The sequence below is a fragment of the Microcaecilia unicolor genome, chromosome 13 (assembly GCF_901765095.1).
Source record: "Microcaecilia unicolor chromosome 13, aMicUni1.1, whole genome shotgun sequence".
NCBI classification, from domain to species: domain Eukaryota; kingdom Metazoa; phylum Chordata; class Amphibia; order Gymnophiona; family Siphonopidae; genus Microcaecilia; species Microcaecilia unicolor.
In genome coordinates this window covers 84,441,773-84,461,038 of record NC_044043.1, presented here as the reverse complement: position 1 = coordinate 84,461,038, position 19,266 = coordinate 84,441,773, and the positions used below count along the sequence as shown (strand labels likewise).

At 44.0% G+C, this 19,266-nt stretch overlaps 1 protein-coding gene across 1 annotated transcript in view; it reads left to right on the top strand.

The window, feature by feature from the left end:
• DNAJC11 (DnaJ heat shock protein family (Hsp40) member C11) overlaps positions 1-19,266 on the top strand; it is a 143,603-nt gene that overhangs the window by 29,207 nt on the left and 95,130 nt on the right. Inside the window, exons 2-3 of the mRNA XM_030222623.1 lie at positions 45-174; positions 12,454-12,527. Of these exons, the coding sequence (XP_030078483.1) occupies positions 45-174; positions 12,454-12,527 (204 nt within the window). The remainder of the gene's footprint in view (positions 1-44; positions 175-12,453; positions 12,528-19,266) is intronic.

Here is a 19,266-nt window from a genome sequence, read left to right as displayed (position 1 = left end):
CGTGTCTGTTTTCCTCTCCCTTACTCCTACCACCTTTTATACAGGCCTCTCAAGAAGAGCTGAAATCATCTTATCGCAGGCTATGTATGCTATACCACCCTGACAAACACCGAGACCTCGAGCTGAAAAAGCAAGCCGAGCAGCTCTTTAACCTTGTTCACCAGGCTTATGAAGGTCAGTGGACATTCTAGATTTGCAGAAAGTGCAGTGAGAGCAGATACTGCTGTCCGTGGTAGAAAGGTCCTGCTGTATGCCAAAAGAGAGTCCTTAAAGGGCCTTTTTTATTTTTTCATTTTGAGATGGCTAATTTAGCACCTTTCATTCACTCCGATTTCAGAAACAAGAATCCTTTATTGGTTTTGTAGCACTTGACAAAGGAAATCGACATATATAGCAATAAATGTCTATGATTATTTGCAAGCGGTCACCACTGGAAATGTGAATAGATGAAGTATTTTAGGTGCAGGGCTTTTTTTGAAGGGGTACTTGGGGGTACTTTATACCGGCACCTTTTCCGTTGTTTGCTAAAATTGATGCATGGACCCCAAGTTTTAATGAAAGAGCTCCTTGTCGTAGATGCTGTGACTGGTTGCAGAGGGCCTGGCTATTATGGGATGAGTCCAGGGGTGTGCTGGTAAATTTTTAACAACAGGCTCTTTCTCTGGATGTAGCCAGCTCTGCAGTTGGAAGGGCCAGGGGTGGCCGGGAGGTGGGGGTGGGGGAGCAACACTTTCGTCTCTCTCCTCCCTCCCTTCATGCGGGCACGCTAGGCATACCTTTGCTGGCAGCCAATAAATGGACTGCCACCACTCCCAACGTCTTGCTCTGAGCAGCATGCTGGAACTTCTCTCACATGCTGCCCAGAGCTGGAAACAAGGAGCGGGGAGCAGCAGCAGTCTGGCAGGGCTCAGCATCCCCACCAGAAAAGTAAAAGAGAATTCAGCAGGGGGCCCAAGCCCACATTTTGGGAGCCAGTTGTTAAAGTAGCCATGGAGGGCCTAACAACCGGATCCCAAAATTCTCAAAAATTTAACAACCGGCTCTTGCGAGCCTGTGAGAGCCTGCTCCAGCACACCACTGGATGAGTCCCTCAATGTTCACCCCACCCCTGAAGGGTGGCCTAGCATTTGAGTACCGGCACCTTTTTTGCTAGAAAAAAAACCGCACTGTTTAGGTGACTGCTTTGGTAATTAAAAATAACAAAAAATGAGCAGCAGAGCTTGGCTAAAGCTTTTCTTATTTCCCACTGTCGCGTACCTGATCCCCATACAGAGGACAATTTTACCTGAATAAACAGGGTTGGTTGAAAATTATCCCTGTCTGCTTACACAGAGCAAATCCTTTTAGCCAGATTGTGAAGAGGCTGGGTTGGGGAACCAGCGTGCCTAGGTTTAGCTTGCAGACCTTCATTGATTCATTTTATTGAATTTGTATGCTTCACAACTTATACAGTCCTGAACAGATTACAATAAAACATTCATAAATTAAACTGACAGCATGTAAAATATCAATAAATTAACAAACACTTCTCAAAGGGATGGTAGAGGTGGGAGAATGTTGGGTGGTGTTTGCGTTTTGAACTCTTTTAGACATTCATTCTATAATTGTTATTGATTTTAATGTATTGGTGTTCATTGTTCTAAAGAATGCTGCTGTTCTATCATGCATTTCTAAGAAACAAGATGGCAAGCGATCCGCAAAATCCAACGTGGAGACAAACAAAGCAGATCAATCAGTGATATGGTTCAAAACTTTATTTTCAGAGATTCGCCCGACACAGACTGTGTTTCGCCCACAAGGGCTGTGTCAGGGGCTAATAGTCCAAGCAGGACATGAGATTGAAACGTAAAAAACCAGCAGGGTGCTTTCCTCAATCAAGCTGAGAGATGCATTTTTGGGCCATTGGACAGATATTAATGTGTGATGTTTTGGCATTAGTACTGTAATTATGATGTTGGCATTCACCTTGTGTAAAACGTTTTTTGAAAAGTTGGAATTTTATGTTCTTAAATTAGCGTCAAAGTCTATGGGGAAATAGTACTTCTGGGCTTTGTAGCTGTGCGGGTAGGTTTGAAACTAGCCCCGTAAAGCATATAATGCTACTGTGTACCACTGGAGGCTTTTGGACATAAATAAAAGAAACCCACTAGATTAGTTAAGCATTATCTATTATGACTCTTGTACTTTTTCTCCTTTCTGGTACCTCAGAAGGCATTTATGAGACACCGGTTTGGCCTATAGGTGGCATATGCCTCGATACGTTATCTGTCTACCAAGGTCCGCACCCTGGTTCATAAGATCATACACTGGGTAGCACCGGGGTATATGTCAGACTTCATAGATCTTCCAGCCAGGAACTCTACTAGTCTATCACGTACGTTCCTAAATCTCCATTATCCTAATTGTAGGGGATTAAAATATAAACCATCCAGTTTCTCCTATATAGGTACTCAAAAATGGAATGAATTGCCAAAATATATAAGAACAACCCAAGACATAATTAATTTTCGCAAATTACTAAAAAACCAACGTATGCAAGGAAGCATACCACACTAATCCATCCTAAATGCCAGTTAAGAACATTTACACTTGGATCCACACAACACGTAGCTCTTTATTCCCAAACTGTCCATACTAATTTTTGCTATGATTTGAAGCTTAACATTACTGATCGTCCAAATAATTGTATCACGATAGAAGATTAATCCAATACCTCTTATTTGTCGTTATACAATGTATTTTATTACATGAATACATAATCCTCTCTGTCTCCAATACCTCAACTATGTATTTCTCTTTTCCGGAAGTGGTACTTCACCATTACGGAACAATGTAAGCCACATTGAACCTGCAAATAGGTGGGGAAAATGTGGGATACAAATGCTACAAATAAATAAATTGTATCTCGTATAATCCTTATATTTGTGATAGTAAATGAAAATGACGGCAGAAAAAGACCTGCATGGTCCATCCAGTCTGCCCAACAAGATAACTCATAAGTGCTACTTTTTATGTATACCCTACTTTGATTTGTACCTGTGCTCTTCAGGGCACAGACCGTATAAGTCTGCCCAGCACTATCCTCACCTCCCAACCACCAGCCCTGCATCCCAACCACCGGCTCTGGCACAGACCGTATAAGTCTGCCCAGCACTATCCTCACCTCCCAACCACCAGCCCTGCCTCCCAACCACCGGCTCTGGCACAGACCGTATAAGTCTGCCCAGCACTATCCCCGCCTCCCAACCATCAGCCCCGCCTCCCACCACCGGCTCTGGCACAGACCGTATAAGTCTGCCCAGCACTATCCCCGCCGCCGGCTCTGCCACCCAATCTCGGCTAAGCTCCTTAGGATCCATTCCTTCTGAACAGGATTCCTTTATGTTTATCCCACGCGTGTTTGAATTCTGTTACCGTTTTCATTTTCACCACCTCCCGCGGGAGGGCATTCCAAGCATCCACCACTCTCTCCATGAAAAAATACTTCCTGACATTCTATTAGGTATCTTTTCTAATTGTTTTAGTGTGTGGTCTTAAGCAATCGTGTAGGCTTATCTGGAACTAAAAGGTATCACAAGCTGTAAATATCCCAGCCTTCTCTAAAACAAAGACCCCGAAGACAGAAAAAGACCAAAGCCTATCCAGGCTGCCCATCCATACCTACTGCTCAGTTTATAATCCCTCCCTGACCTTTGAAGATTCTTTCTGCATTTCCCACACTTTCCTGAATTTAATACTGTCTTTGTTGCCCGACCTCCACTAGGAGGTTGTTCCATACATCCAGCACCCTTTTTGTAGAGAGCTATTTCCTTAGATTACTCCTGAGTCTGTCCCCGTCCCTTTCACCCTTAGGGCCGCCGAGAGGGAGGGGCAAAATTCTCCGGGCCTGGCCTCCAAGAGGGGGGCCTGGGGCCAGCAAGCTTCTTCCTGCCTGCCTGCTCTAGGTCTGTCTGTCCTGCTCCTGTATGCCAGGAGGACCCAGATGAATGATTGTATTAACGTGATAACCTGGACCCGGATTATCGCGTAAATGCAGTCATCCAGGTGCTGGCACACAGGAGCAGGAGACGACAGACCAAGGGAGAAGCAGTCAGACACAGAAAGGTAAGTGGAACGGACAGGGGTGGCACCCCGAATGGGGGGGGGGGGGGGCAGTGCGAGTGGGGGGTGTTGTGTGGTGGCCCAGGTAGTGGGGGGCGGGTGGCGGTCTCAGCTGCCCTGTTCACCCTTATCCTGTGACCCCTTATTCCAGAGCCTCTTTTTTTTTTTTTTTTACATTTTTACCCCGTGCTTTCCCCCTCATGGCAGGCTCAATGCGGCTTACATGGGGCAATGGAGGGTTAAGTGACTTTGCCCAGAGTCACAAGGAGCTGCCTGTGCCTGAAGTGGGAATCAAACTCAGTTCCTTAGTTCCCCAGGACCAAAGTCCACCACTCTAACCACTAGGCCACTCCTCCACTGTTGCTACTATTTGAGATTCTACATGGAATGTTGCTATTCCACTAGCAACATTCCATGTAGAAGTCGGCCCTTGCAGATCACCAATGTGGCCGCGCAGGCTTGTACATGGAATGTTGCTAGTGGAATAGCAACATTCCATGTAGAATCTCCAATAGTAGCAACATTCTATGTAGAATCTCCAATAGTATCTATTTTTTTTTTTTTTTACATTTGTACCCTGCGCTTTCCCACTCATGGCAGACTCAATGCGGCTTACATGGGGCAATGGAGGGTTAAGTGACTTGCCCAGAGTCACAGGGAGCTGCCTGTGCCTGAAGTGGGAATCGAAACTCAGTTCTCTTTTAAATAAATACATAATAATTTCAGAATGGATACTATTTTAAAACACTTACATCCTTAATACCAAAAACCCGTGTCTCTTACCCATCCTTTCCACTCTTTATCTCTCAGAAGCATGTTTAAATTCCATTACTCTGCTGACCTCCTCCAGTGCTGCTTCTGTCGGCCACTCTGTGTGTTATTGGCGTCCTGTTTATGGTTCTTAACAAGCATCCATTACTTAATGAAACACCAAGGTACCTTTCCATGTCTTACCCAAAGCTTTGTAATAATGATTTTAACATAGCCTTGTTCGCATGTGGGGAGAAGGTTTCTATAACAATAAAACCCTGTCCCTTACTCTTGATTCTAGTGCATAGAACTGGTAACTAAGGGCTGTCTTTATGCAATAAATGTAATTACTATGAATGCTCATGCATGACATTGCATCGTATTTTCATAATATGCATGAGATAAAATGTAACTATGCAACAAGGATAGTGTAACCTGTATGTCAGACTTTGAAGTACCTTACACAACATTATCACCATGCTACAATATCATGCAGCAAGTTACTACTACTACTACTTAACATTTCTAGAGCGCTACTAGGGTTACGCAGCGCTGTACAATTTAACAAAGAGAGACAGTCCCTGCTCAAAGAGCTTACAATCTAATAGACAAGTGAACGGTCGGTCCGATAGGGGCAGTCAAATTGGGGCAGTCTGGATTCACTGAACGGTAAGGGTTAGGTGCCGAACGCAGCATTGAAGAGGTGGGCTTTAAGCAAAGACTTGAAGACAGGCAGGGAGGGGGCTTGGCGTAAGGGTTCAGGAAGGTTGTTCCAAGCATAGGGTGAGGCGAGGCACAATGAGCGGAGCCTGGAGTTGGCGGTGGTGGAGAAGGGTACTGAGAGGAGGGAATTATCCTGTGAACGGAGGTTACGGGCAAGTTAAGAGGTAAGGGACTGTTGGCTCCTCTTGCAGTTGACTTGGCTAAATGCCAATTGAGTGGGGTTTGTTTGTTTTGTTTTAAACAAAGCAAATCGGGTGGTACGGCAAAAATAATTAATTTAGTGTTAGTATCTTAATATGTTTGAGCTGAATGTCACAGTATTTTTAAAATTGCCTTTTCCTTTTGGCTTTGAAACAAGGATTGCAAGCTCTTCTTCACCATCAGAGGGATCCGTACCTTTTCCAAGTAGTCATTCCTGGTACACCAAAGGCATTCACTTGTAATTAGATTACCAATCAGTAAACCTATCGCATTTCAAAATAGATTTTCTCACAGTGCCAGTGAGATGTCTTATTCCACATTTCCATCTTGCATAGCAGGGGCGTAGCTATGGAGGGCCACGGGGGCCTGGGGCCCCACATATTTCGTCCGGGCCCCTGGTTTGGCTGGCGGGGGTCCCAAACCCCCGCCTGCCAAAGCTTTGTTCAGCGCTGTTTCTGGCGCAGCCGCGTTTGCTGCCTGCCCCCTGCCCCCTGCTCTTCTTTCTTCTTGCTCCTCCTGTGCACACTGACGCTCAGCGGTCTCCGGCGCAGCTGCGTTCGCTGCCTGCGCAAGAGTCCGCGCTGAAGAAGGCTTCTGCTGGTGGGGGATGGGGACCCCCGCCAGCAAATGTATTTGTGAGGGAACGAGGCGGTGGGGCGAGGAGGCGAGGTGGGGGGGACGGTGGGGCGGCACTCAAAATGTGCCCCCAACCTCGGGCTCTGGCCCCCTCACACCGTGAGGTCTAGCTACGCCCCTGTTGCTTAGGAATGAGATTTTAATGGTCAGAGCTACAGTCAGAATCAGCTTGATGATAAATTTTGCATAGGCAACAGCTATGGTACCAGTATCCTCTATCAGATTTTAATGTAGGAGCAGATGCATCAGATCATCTGAGGTGGGCTGGGGAAGATTTGATACAAACTGCTTATGCTCAGTTTTGTTCTGTTATCTCTAGGTTCTGGTCCTAAGATACTGCTGTGGTTTGTTTGCCACGCTTTTGGAAGGGTTTGGGGGCCGTGCGTTAAGAAAGGTTTGGAGAAAAAAGCATTTGAAACAAGCACAGAATCCAGAAACTTCTGTGGCTGCTCTGAAAGAAAACCGCTGCCTCAGCAAACTTGACACCCAGCGGTTTAGCCTTGAGGGGGTGGGAAGGGAATAGCAATCTGATGAATAAATGATTTCTTATTAAAGCCCAAAGATTAGCTGTAGAAATGTCTCATATGTTTCAGAATGGTCAGCAGTTCTTTCCCCTCCATTAATTTCCAACGTGGGCGGAATCATTTACATTGCCCTTAATTATGCCTTAAAGTGTCTGAGAACTGTTTCAAAAGAGAATGTCAGACCTCCGAATGAGCAGAGGATGGACAAGGGAAAATAAGGGAAGTACAGCATAACCAGAACATTGGAGTTACTTTAGTAAGAAGGTAATAAGTACCTGAAATCATCTACCAGGAGAGGTATTAGGAGCCAGAACAGTGACAGTTTAAGCTTGCATAAGGAGGAGAGCTGACCAAGGATTGCATATGATCTATAGTGATGGGGCAGCTGAGCAGATTGAGTGAACCTCGAGGCTCATTCTTTGCTTGCAGCTAATAACATTATGGTGTAACAGGCTATCCAAAATGGCTGTCTGCCTCTTACCTGCTTGGGGAAGAATATGATGGCATTTGAGCGGACATTGTAAACCAGTGATTCTCAGATTTGGTCCTTGAAGGGAGGGGAGCAAACAGGACTGTTGTATTTCTCAGTGTTCAAAATGTATGTTCATAAAGCATATCACATACTAAAACACATATAAAAAAACAAAACCAACTATAAAACATAGAGATGTAATTTTTCATACATAAATCAGTAAATAACATAAATGAGCAGATAAATGCATACACAAATAAATACAGTGCAATCCGCTTAAGTGCAAGGGTCTGCGACCAAAGAAATACATACAGTTAACCGGAGCGTGCACTTAACCGTTGTGACCCAAAGAAGCTTGACATCTGATAAACATATGTACAGTACTGTTTTATATGTACAGTATACAGTCTCCGTTAACTGACGTTAGGCTTACTTGAAGTAATCAGTCATAGTCCTCTGTACACTCTTCTGTCTGTGAGTTCCATGGACTACATCTGCCAGACGGTAAAAACTGTCATAGCACTGACATCCAGTGGCCTCCAGATAGGCCCGCACGGTGTTGAGACTCTCTAGCTCTCTTGCAAAAGTGGCAGGAGGTTGTTGAATTTCGTCAGCATGTGCCTCGCTGCTCATTTCATCATCTGTTTCATCATCAGCCATTGCCTGCGTGTAGGCGCATATCTCAACATCAGTGCTGTCGTCAGCTGTTTGTACATCGTAATCAACAGCTACATAGTGATGAAACTCCTCTTCAGTAGCACAGGCTGGGATGTCAATAGCGTGTTCATCTGACGCATTTACAACAGCTGCATCTGTTTCGTCCCTCTCCACATCCTTAACAAAGCTTGCCCGCTTGTAGCAGTTCACAATGGTTGCCTGTGTAACATGATTCCAGGCTTCTTTCTGCATATGTAGGGAATCCAACAGTGATAGATTACGAGCCAGTTCATCAGCACGTTTATCCTTGCCAGTCTGGTCATCCATAACACTCATCAGAGGACGTAGCACAAGAGCCCGATAATGTTGTTTGAAATTGGCTATTATGCCCTGATCCATAGGTTGGATCAGAGAGGTAGTGTTTGGTGGCAGGAAGACCACCTTGACATTAGACAGCCTGACATCATCACTGTGTGCAGCACAATTATCACAAAGCAACAAAATCTGACGCTTTTGTGCCCACATTCTAGTGTCTGACTTCTTTAGCCATTGCTTCCAAATTTCCCCAGTCATCCATGAATTTGCATTAGCCTTGTATGACACAGGAAGTCACTTAACTTTCTTGAAGCAACGGGGCTGTTTGCTCTTTCCAATGACGAGGGGTTCCAACTTCTCACTCCCATCCATATTGCAGCAAAGGAGGATCGTCAGTCGGTCCTTCGACGTTTTACTTCCTGTAGTTTCGGCTTGTTTGAATGCAAGTGTTCCATTGCTCGCCAGTAAAGACCATTTTCATCAGCATTGAAAATGTCACAAGGTGCAAACTCGTTCATGATGGTAGGAAGAACTGAAACAACCCAATTTTCAGCACCAAAGTCATCAGCGTCTTGTTTTTCACCATGCTGTTTCTTGAATTTTATGTTGTTCCTCTCCTTCCATCTTTCCAACCATCCAACAGTGGCTTTGAATTCAGTTAGTCTAAGACTTTCAGCTGGCTGATTAGCTTTCTCCATAAGCAGTGGACCACTGACAGGAAACTGTCTGCTCCTGACTTGAGAAAACCACCGAAGAAGAGCATCTTCTACCTCCTCAGCTTTTCCTGCCTGTTTTCGTTTCCTGTGTGGATTTGTATTGTTTTGCCAGTCTTCTAGAAGTTGATCTTTCTGCTTCAAGATATGTGAAATTTGACTGGGATTGACACCATATTCTTTAGCAGTAGATGCCTGTTTGTTTTCTAATTTTTTAAGAACTTCTATTCGTTGAGCCAGTGTTAAAGTCTTACAGTTGCGCGACGATGACTGCTCCAGTGTACACTCTTAACAACATTCTTTCGCTTTTTCTGCCTGTGGCAGTTAGCCAACGAGATTTCAAATTTACCGCCCCTTTGTCACGTGTCATTCGGCTTCCATATTCCGTGCATGCGCTTATGCGGAGTCTTTCCTGCAGAGGACCGGTCTTGAACCAATGCATATAAGCGAATCTTGCACTTATCAGTGGTGCGCTAAACCGAAGTTTGTCCTCATAGAAATTGATGGCGCCAAAAATGGGACCGAAGTACGGCATGCAGTTAAACAGAGCATGCGCTTATCCGACGTGCACTTAAACGGAGTGCACTGTAATTAAATGAAACTGTGTTAATACTGAAAAAAACCACATTCCATAAATGTAAATATTTATGGGATGTTTTTGTTTTATCATATGCTCTAACTGCTCCCAAATCTCAGTCCAATATTGTTGCATTTGAAAGCAGTTAATGTGTAAATGTTCCCTCTGGGCTAGAACTCTTCAAGCAGGTGCCGGAGATATCGGACCACACTTTACTTGCCCATCCAGGATACATAGAATGAAGGACTTCTTAATTCTAAGTTGCATACTTTCTGCCAGTGTTTACCTTCCTCTAACTCCCTTACAAAACTCAGCTCCTACATACTCTTCCCTTGTTACTCTGGTCCATTTTTCTATGGTACATTGAAACGGGGATGGTTGATATTTGTATATATATCATATATAATAATTCTCACCTCCAACATTCCATGCTTGGGACCGTGGGTCCCTGGCTACAAGTGGTCTGCGAGGCAGACACGCAGGACGTCACTGACGTCAACACAGCTGATTGCAAGCGCGTGTTTCCCTACTCCTCCTACTGCCTCGGAATCAGCTGTCACCCCCCCCCCCCCCGCGCTATGGCCCCCTCGAAACCCACCCCCTCCCGCGAACCCGTCGATCCCCCCCCCCCCCCGCCAGAACGCCGAAAACTGCCGCCGCCGTTGTTGTGCTACCTTCCCTTCCCTTCCCATAGGTTGTTCAATCATCTTCTTAGAAAGTTTAACTCCGTGCGTCTGACGTCAGACACACGGAGTTAAACTTTCTAAGAAGATGATTGAACAACCTACGGGAAGGGAAGGGAAGGTAGCACAACAACGGCGGCGGCGGCAGTTTTCGGCGTTCCGGGGTGGGGGGGATCGACAGGTTCGCGGGAGGGGGTGGGTTCGAGGGGGCCGTAGCACGGGGGGGGGGGGGATTGCCTGCCTAAGGCCCGTTTCCTTGCCTACAGAAACGGGCCTTTTTTACTAGTTTCCTATAATAGCAGCCTGTCAGCCTTCTATCCACCCCTTCCTGAGGCCACATTTTATGAAAACCTGATATTACCAAGGCTGGCGGATTCTTCTGTAATAACCCTCTTACATAGTGAGAAATCTGAATATGCCAATATTAGTCCCTTTCCCCCAGGTCATACCGCAGTTGTAGACTATCAAAAGGCAGGAATGTGTTTGTGTATCTTCCGCCAACAAATGTATTCTTTGAACACCCTTATCATACGATGTGTGGAAACTCATTCCCAGGCAGAATTCCCCATTTCCTATTCTTGGAAGGTAAGGGGAACAAAGCTTATACTGCTTTCTTCCCTGTTTCCATCTAACTGAGGCTATCAAAGGATTACTCCGTATTCTTGGTGAGAGTGTTGCGTGCCCCCCCCCCCCCCCCCCCCCCACCGAACAAGGAGAAAAACTATCTGTTGCTTCAGCTGTGTATCACACTAAACGCTGGTTCCCAGATCTGTCCCGGGGGAACCCCCAGCCAGTCAGGTTTTCAAGATATCCACAATGAATATTCATGAGAGATATTTGTATGCAGTGAAAAAGGTGCATGCAAATCTGTCTCATGAATACACTCTCGTAACACAAATAAGCAAAATGGGACACCTCTGTCAAGTGCCTTGTTCTAATTGGAAAACTTCTCTGTGTTTGTATTTGTTTTGGGGTTTTTTAAATTATGTTTTAGTATGTCATGTGTTACCGGACAAAACATAGCCACGTCAGATTTTACTTAAGAATAAATCCACTTTTTAAGACTTTTTTTTTGTAATGTGGTAAGCTCTGTCATTGGTCCTTAGACTAGTTGCTTTGTCTAGCATTTGTGCTTTTCCTGTCCATGAAATACATTTCATCAAAGAAGGTGTCAACTTCTGCATTTTGGTTAAGTTGAAAAACAAATTTGTTTGTTAAGTTCAGTTCCAGCGCTAATGAAACATTTGCATAAGTGCACCCGAGTTTGATTTGTCCTTGTCATTCTCATGGCACAGATAGTACTTGTCCCTGTGTCTGGTCTTTAAGAGGTCACAGGTGAAGCTTTTGGCTCATCTAATTTCATATTCATGGCTTTTTAACTTGTGAGTATTCATTTTTACAAAAATGGCTAGATTATGACCTTCTGTCTGTTTGCACATGTCAAGGTACAAGGAGTGGGAACGGGATCAGGCTCTTCAAAAACAGATTCAGGACGCCAGAATGGAATTATAGATGTTTATTAAAGCTGACTCGACATGGAACCATGTTTCGGCACGTGCATTCCTGCCTCAGGAGTCTTGATGTGTATACTTAATAATCATGTTTATCGTTGATGATGCTCAAGACTTCCGAGGCAGGCACGCATGTGCCGAAACATGGTTCCATGTCGTGTCAGCTTTAATAAACATCTGTAATTCCATTCTGGTGTCCTGAATCTGTTTTTGAAGAGTCTGATCCAGTTCCCACTCCTTGTTCATTGATTCTACCCACCTCATGGGATCTTTGTGTTCTTTCCACTTTTTGTGATTGTTTTGCACTTGTGTTTGCACGGTCTTCATAGCTGTAGAAATGTCAAGCTGATGTGTATGCTGGTTGGGAGGTGATAGGTTTGGATAAAGGCCATTAGCACATCACACTTTTTGTGTCTTAGGGTTAGCAGTTTATAGGAACATTTGCTGGGCATCCAGTAGCAATGGCTTCAGACACCACTGTCGCCTTTACTGTGCACTACGTCCAAGACCACAGTTTGTCAGCTTGTTGGATCTCATTAACATTTGGCCAGTTTGCAACTGTGTTAACATTTTTGGTTTTCATCTTTTAGTGCTCAGTGATCCACAGTCGAGGGCGATCTATGACGTTTATGGAAAGAAAGGACTGGAGATGGAAGGATGGGAGGTAAGACAACATGTAACTGAAGGATCCTATAAAAAGACTTAACTCCTTTTTTATTTTTTTTAACATCAAATCAGCAGGATATCGGTAAAATAGCAGCTACCTAATTAATGACAAAGAGTTTAGCTCAATTAACTTGCACATTAAATCTGTTGATGATCAGTAGAGAAGAGAAAACATTGAGTGACATTAGATAAAAAAAACAATTGGCGATCCTAAGTAGTGCTTGTTGGGTTGGGGCAATAGGAGGGGGAAGAGATGGCAATGCAGAATAAAACGAATGGGTATGGCTGCAGCGAAAACCATTGTGGCCTTAAATTGGAAACAAACAAAGGGTCCTACGGGAAGAATTGGGTGGAGAGGCTTAGGATAATAGCGGCTATGGAAAAGATGACGGACAGACGTAGAGGGAGATATTGTCCCACTGCAGAAGAATGGATGCAATTGGAGATACTCTTTACTGGGAACATAGAGAGTAGGGCTGGTTAAGCTACAGTTTTGAAGGGTGGGAAGGGTAGGGGGGGGGGGGGAAAGGTGGAGGGGTAGGGGGAGGGGGTTGGTGGGGGGGGGGGGGGGGGAAACACTTGTGGAACTTGATTGAATTTTGACTTGTTGGAAAGTTGTGGGAGTCATGGGCTCCAGACTGTTGTTATATTGATTGATGTTCAATAAAAATTTATAAATTAAAAAAACAAACAAAAAAAAACAATTGGCACACCCAGTTTGCGCAGCTGTCTTCTCTCTGGTCCACTCCCATCTTGTTTAGATGTACAATATAAATTCTAATGCTTAACCACAGGGAAGATTATTATTAATTTCTAGACCGGTGTACCACTTAGACTGCCTTCTTTAAAAAAAAAAAAAAACAACAACAGACAAATTTCACTTCCTCAGTGCCCTCCTTGCTTTTGTATATTGTGCTAACACAGTGAATTGCTTCTTTTTTTTCCCACTCCAGGGCAGGTGCCACATGTCCAGTGATTGTAAAGTGCCTTCTTTTGCTGCTGGAATGATGTCAATAAGGCTGTAAATTTCCAGACTTTACCAAAATGAGTCGAGCAGTTCGCGAATGTAATTCCCTGTGCAAACATCAAAAATCTTGCAAAGCTAAAGACTTTACTTCTTTTTTTAGATGCTGCCTTTTGGAAACCTTGTCCCACTGTTCTGCATCAAGTGATGGTGCCTGATTGGCATAGTAGACGCAGCCAGGGCCTGGCAGGCCATTCGTATGGTAGCCGCATGCATTGTCCAAACTGCCGTGCGCATCATGGCACGCATCGCCCTCACAGCTGCTCTGCAATGCTCGCGAGGTGTAACAAAGAATAGATTTGCTTATTAGTCTGAGCCTGAACTTTTTCACCAGCCTGAGCACCGTGTGGGGCTTGAATCCTCAGCATTCAGCGTAGATGCAGGAAAAGAGCCCATAATTAATTAACGATATGCAATTCGTCCTGTCTGCTCTTTTCCCCAAGTGCTTGTCAACCTTGTCCATGCCGGGCAAATAAAATTGAGAGCATACATCATTAGGCACATTAATTATCCAGTTTCATAAGTGTTGTGGAAGCCCACCCAGTGCAGATTAACAGGGTTCAATTATAAAGTTCTTTATTTCCTGCTGGCATGAAGCAAGAACGGAACTTGGTCTAATTCGTTCTGGAGTTAGTGCTCTTTAGGAGCTGTGAGTAACTCATTGACTGGCTAGCGCAGAGAGAGACGGAAGCGGGCTGCTACCGATCAGTCTTGCCAAGGCAAGTTGGTGTTATTGCACTCGATGGAAATCACTATAATGCTTCTTAGGAAAAAGAAAGGTAGATTGAGAAAGCCCAAGACGTGCAGTTCAGAGGAAAAAGCACTTCAGTATTGGAATTTGTCCCCAGCGGAAAATAGCTAGTAGCCATTGAGCAGAATCACTTTTCATCTATTAGTTTGCCACTGATAGAATGAGAGAGGTGTCTCTGGACACTGGAGTGCAGAAATTGGAAATCAAAAGCGCTTTCAAGTTGTGCTAATACAGAAGGAAGGTAGCAAAAATGTTATCTTGGGGAGACCCTGCTAGTGTTCAGTGTTATAGAATCGTCCTCCTCTTTCCCATTAATCAAAAAAATATCAGGGACTACCAGTGATTGCAGTGCTACTAAAGGTTTTGTTGGAAAAGTTACCAGTGAACACACCGTGTTGTTTTACTGAAAAGTAAATTACAAGCTAACCCCCTCCCTAAAGAACCAGTTAGATTTGGCAGGACAGGGAGCAGGGTCAATAAATGTATTTATCACGAAGCTTCCCAGGAAGGATGGCGCCAGAGGCCCCTCCTTGTATGAAGCAGTTTGTTCATTATCGTCACTTTTAATGGCTGGGATTAACATGTACCAGACATTAATGAATTTTGCACGATGCATGCACGATAGATGAAAAAGTTTTGAAAAAGGAAAGCTAGCCAGGAATTCGTTAAAAAAAAAAAAAAATACTGTATAGTTAGATGTTTGCTGTTGACTTTAATTTACAAAGCCTCTTCCCTTGCCCATGAATGAGATTCACCCCTCAAATAGGAGCCTGGGGATCCATGAGCTTTCAAAACCAAGTTTACTTAGACGAGAGGTGGGCAACCTGCGGCCCCCGAGACCATAGTAACATAGTAAATGACGGCAGATAAAGACATGCCCAACAAGATAAACTCATTTTACATGATATGTGATACTTTATACCCGAGTTTGATTTGTCCTTGCCATTCTCAGGGCACAGACCATAGAAGTCTGCCCAGCACTCTTTTTGTACTAAACGTTCTGAAGATTCTGGAATCCTAAAGAGTTACAAGATTCCGGAATCCCAATTAGTAGCAACATTCCATGTAGAAACCCAAATAGTAACATAGTAACACAGTAAATGACGTCAGATAAAGACCTGAATGGTCCATCCAGTCTGCCTATCAAGATACATTCATTTTACTTGATATGTGATACTTTATACCCGAGTTTGATTTGTCCTTGCCATTCTCAGGGCACAGACCGTAGAAGTCTGCCCAGCACTGTTCTTGTACTAAGTTACGAAGCTAACGTCGAAGCCCCTTAAAATTTACACTCCAGCCCATCCCTATCAATTCAGTCACGATCAGGGCATAGACCGTAGAAGTTTGCCCAGCTCCCATGTTGTTTCCCAATTACCGGCGTCGCCACCCAATCTCTGCTAAGATTCCGCAGAACCATTCCTTCTAAACAGGATTCCTTTGTGTTTATTCCACGCGTGTTTGATTTCCATTACCATTTTCATCACCACCACCTCCCGTGGGAGGGCATGCCACATATCCACCACCCTCTCCGTGAAAAAATACTTCCTGACATTAATCTTGTGTCTGCCACCTTCAAGCTCAATTCATGTTCTCTAGTTCTACCGCCTTCCCGTCTCCGGAAAAGGTTTATTTGCGGATTAATACCTTTCAAATATTTGAACGTCTGTATCATGTCACCCCTGTTTCTCCTTTCCTCCAAGGTATACATGTACATGGGAAGTATACACCGAGAACAACATTAACCAGAGTTTTGATGATTTTAATTACTGTATTTCACAAATATTTTCAGAATAGCTACTCTACCAGTTTGCTTCCATGGTTTTATTTAAATTTGTACCTATTTATTTATCACAGGTGGTCTGTGGAGCTCTGTGCATTTCTGGTTCTGACATTACATAATGTTGTAGCCCGCTACGGGTAGTTCTGACATTCATCGGCCCTCTGTGTATAAAGGTTGCCCTTCCCTAATAGACAATGAAACCTTCTAGCCACTTCTAGGGGCATGTGGTGTGACGTCACAGTAGCAATGGCTGCTTTCCTGTCCTACAGAGTAAACCTTGGATGGGGTACTGTGGCCAAGCAAAAGGATTGACCCCTATCCAGGAAGAGTGATCTTTTTTTTTTGTCATTGTAGGACTAGTTTATATAGTGAAAGTTTAAGACTATTTTGCAAAAGAATTAAATACTTGAGCTCATGCTCATTGAGATTTTTCTCCCTCATTTGATGATTTTCTGAACCTTGAAGGTGAAGTATGAAAAAACAATGTAATTCCAACTAATTAATGTTTATTAATTGGATTTATTATATCACATTACAGAAACATTAAAAACTGAGTCCTTTTCTTTTCTTTTTTTGTGGCTTGTGACATTACCAAAACCTTTCACTATTATTAAAACTTACTAACTCCCAAATATTTCATGTCTGGAATGTTACATCTATAAATTTCCCCACCTGATTATATATAAATATTGCCATTTTATTGTGTGTGATATTGTAGGTGGCATTTGAGAAATGAATCTGTAGCCTGGGCTTGTGTATAAATTATTGTAGTAGATCCTCTTGAGCTCAGTGAAATTGAGGAAGCCCATCCTGAGTAGTCTTGCGGTTAGCCCTCCAGGACATGTCCCGAATGTGTAAGTCACTCTGTAATCCAATGTGTTGAAGCGGAGCAAACTGGCACCTTTATTTTGTCTTCAGTCTGTCACAAAAATGTCAGAGAGAAAGTCATTTAGAGTTATGAATTCTCGCTTGCAAAGGTTAAGCACTTGGAATTCTGTGCATCAGATCCTGCCCTTTTTGTCAGCCTCCCACCTATCAGATCCGGATTATCCTGCATACAGTTGAGAAAATAAATTACATGGCTTCCAATCCCAGGTGTAGGTCAGGTTTCCTTTTCTTCCATCCACTGTATTATCCAGATTTATTTTGAGGGTCTTAAGTTTGACCCACGGGTAATTAGAGATGGCACTTTGCCAGCAACCAGTGTGAGTCCTTGTGACACCCCTCCCTCCCCACAAGTCAGTCAGGTGATTACTATTCCTGCAGTCGTTGCAAGTGTTTATCCATTTGTTTTTAGTGTTACTCGTCTTGAAAGGTGACAGCTTTACATGCCAGTAGAACTGGGGCTCCGTGTTATCATCCGAAGTATTTTATTTGGCCCTGATGTAGGCGTTTGCATTAGTCAAAACACGGCCCGTGTCGGGTCCTTATTTTACTTAGAATAATAAAGACTCAATTCTTCAGTGGTGAATCGTCTTTGGTTAGCCTCTACTTTCATCTGCTGTGATTCGTCATCGTAGAGGATTCCCCCTGTTTTGCACTTTAGGTTTTCAAGATACCCACACTAAATATGCATGTGATAAATTTGCACATGCTGATTTTCCAGCATAGCCAAATTTGTCTTGTGCATATCTGTTTTAAATATCCTGAAGAGAAACCACGTACGTGGAGAACTCTATAGATCCCAGGAAGCGTAAAGTGAAAATAAAAGAGGTGGGAATATGAACCAGGCTATCCAAAAACTGGGACCAAAATGCGATTTAAAATAAACAATTTGAATAATTCCACATAGAAAATGACTCAACAATCATAAGACAGTTGTGCAATAAAATGACTCGACACAACATTGTGTTTCGGCCAAAAGGTCTGCATCAGGAGTCTGGTAACCAGTGAGTTAAAAGCATGAATCGATATGATTACAAAGCTCCAAGTCGCAAATAAACGATTTGCAGACAGGATATAACCAGGTCTTGAAAAAGACCGTTTGGTGGATGATCCGTCTATCACTACTCTTGCGCGCCCAACACACGCCAGTTTGGAACTACCACCCAGCTACCGCATGGCCCAGACAGTAATTTCATTTTTTACGTGTGTCCACTATGCGCACTGGAAAATATGTTTTCTTTTCCAGCGCGCAGCAATAATCGGCATGGTACGCACGCAGACAATTACTGCCCAGTTAATGCGTGAGACCTTACTGCTAAGTCAATGGTTGGCGGTAAGGTCTTGGGCCCAAAATGGACACGTGCCAATTTTCATTTTGCCGCACGTCCGTTTTCAGCCAAAGCCCCCCCCCCCCCAAAAAGGCCTTTTTTTGCAGGTGCGCTGAAAAATGGACCTGTGCTTGTCCAATACATGCGTGCGTCTACACCAGCGCGGGCCACTTTTCGGCGCACCTTAGTAAAAGGGACCCCTGTGGGAGTTATCTGTGGAAGTTTCAAACGAAGGGAAGAAGAAAACTGGAAAAAGTACAGGTCCTGCTGTCCAGGCTTACTGGAAATTTGTCCACTAAGGTCATTGTTTACCTGATACATGTGACATGCACACACACAATTAGCAGTGTATCATATGCGTGTAAATAAGTGGGCAGCAAAGAGAGGGAGCAAAGTACAAACAAAAGGCCAAAGAGGAAAACAAAAAAGTACCGGGAGGCTTCAAAAAAAGGGGGAATAAAACCTTTAATCATGTGTTTCGAGGAACAAATCTTTGAGTGGACCCGACACGGTCCGTGTTTCGGCGCTCAGCGCCTGCGTCAGGGGTCGCGAAGTGTAGCAGAGTACGTACGGCTGTATTATAAAATTCAGTACGTTTGATGAAAGCAATATGCTGCACCGCCGTGCTGTCCCTTTGCATAAGATCAAGCAGAGAGATACTCTCATAAACAAACTCCTTTAGTTTGGTTTACTTCACTGATTTTGTGACTAAAGGAGTTTGTTTATTTTATTTATTTTTCTTACATTTGTACCCCGCGCTTTCCCACTCATGGCAGGCTCAATGCGGCGGGCAATGGAGGGTTAAGTGACTTGCCCAGAGTCACAAGGAGCTGCCTGTGCCGGGAATCGAAGTCAGTTCCTCAGTTCCCCAGGACCAAAGTCCACCACCCTAACCACTAGGCCACTCCTCCCCTGTTGCTACTATTTGAGATTCTACATGGAACGTTGCTATTCCAACATTCCATG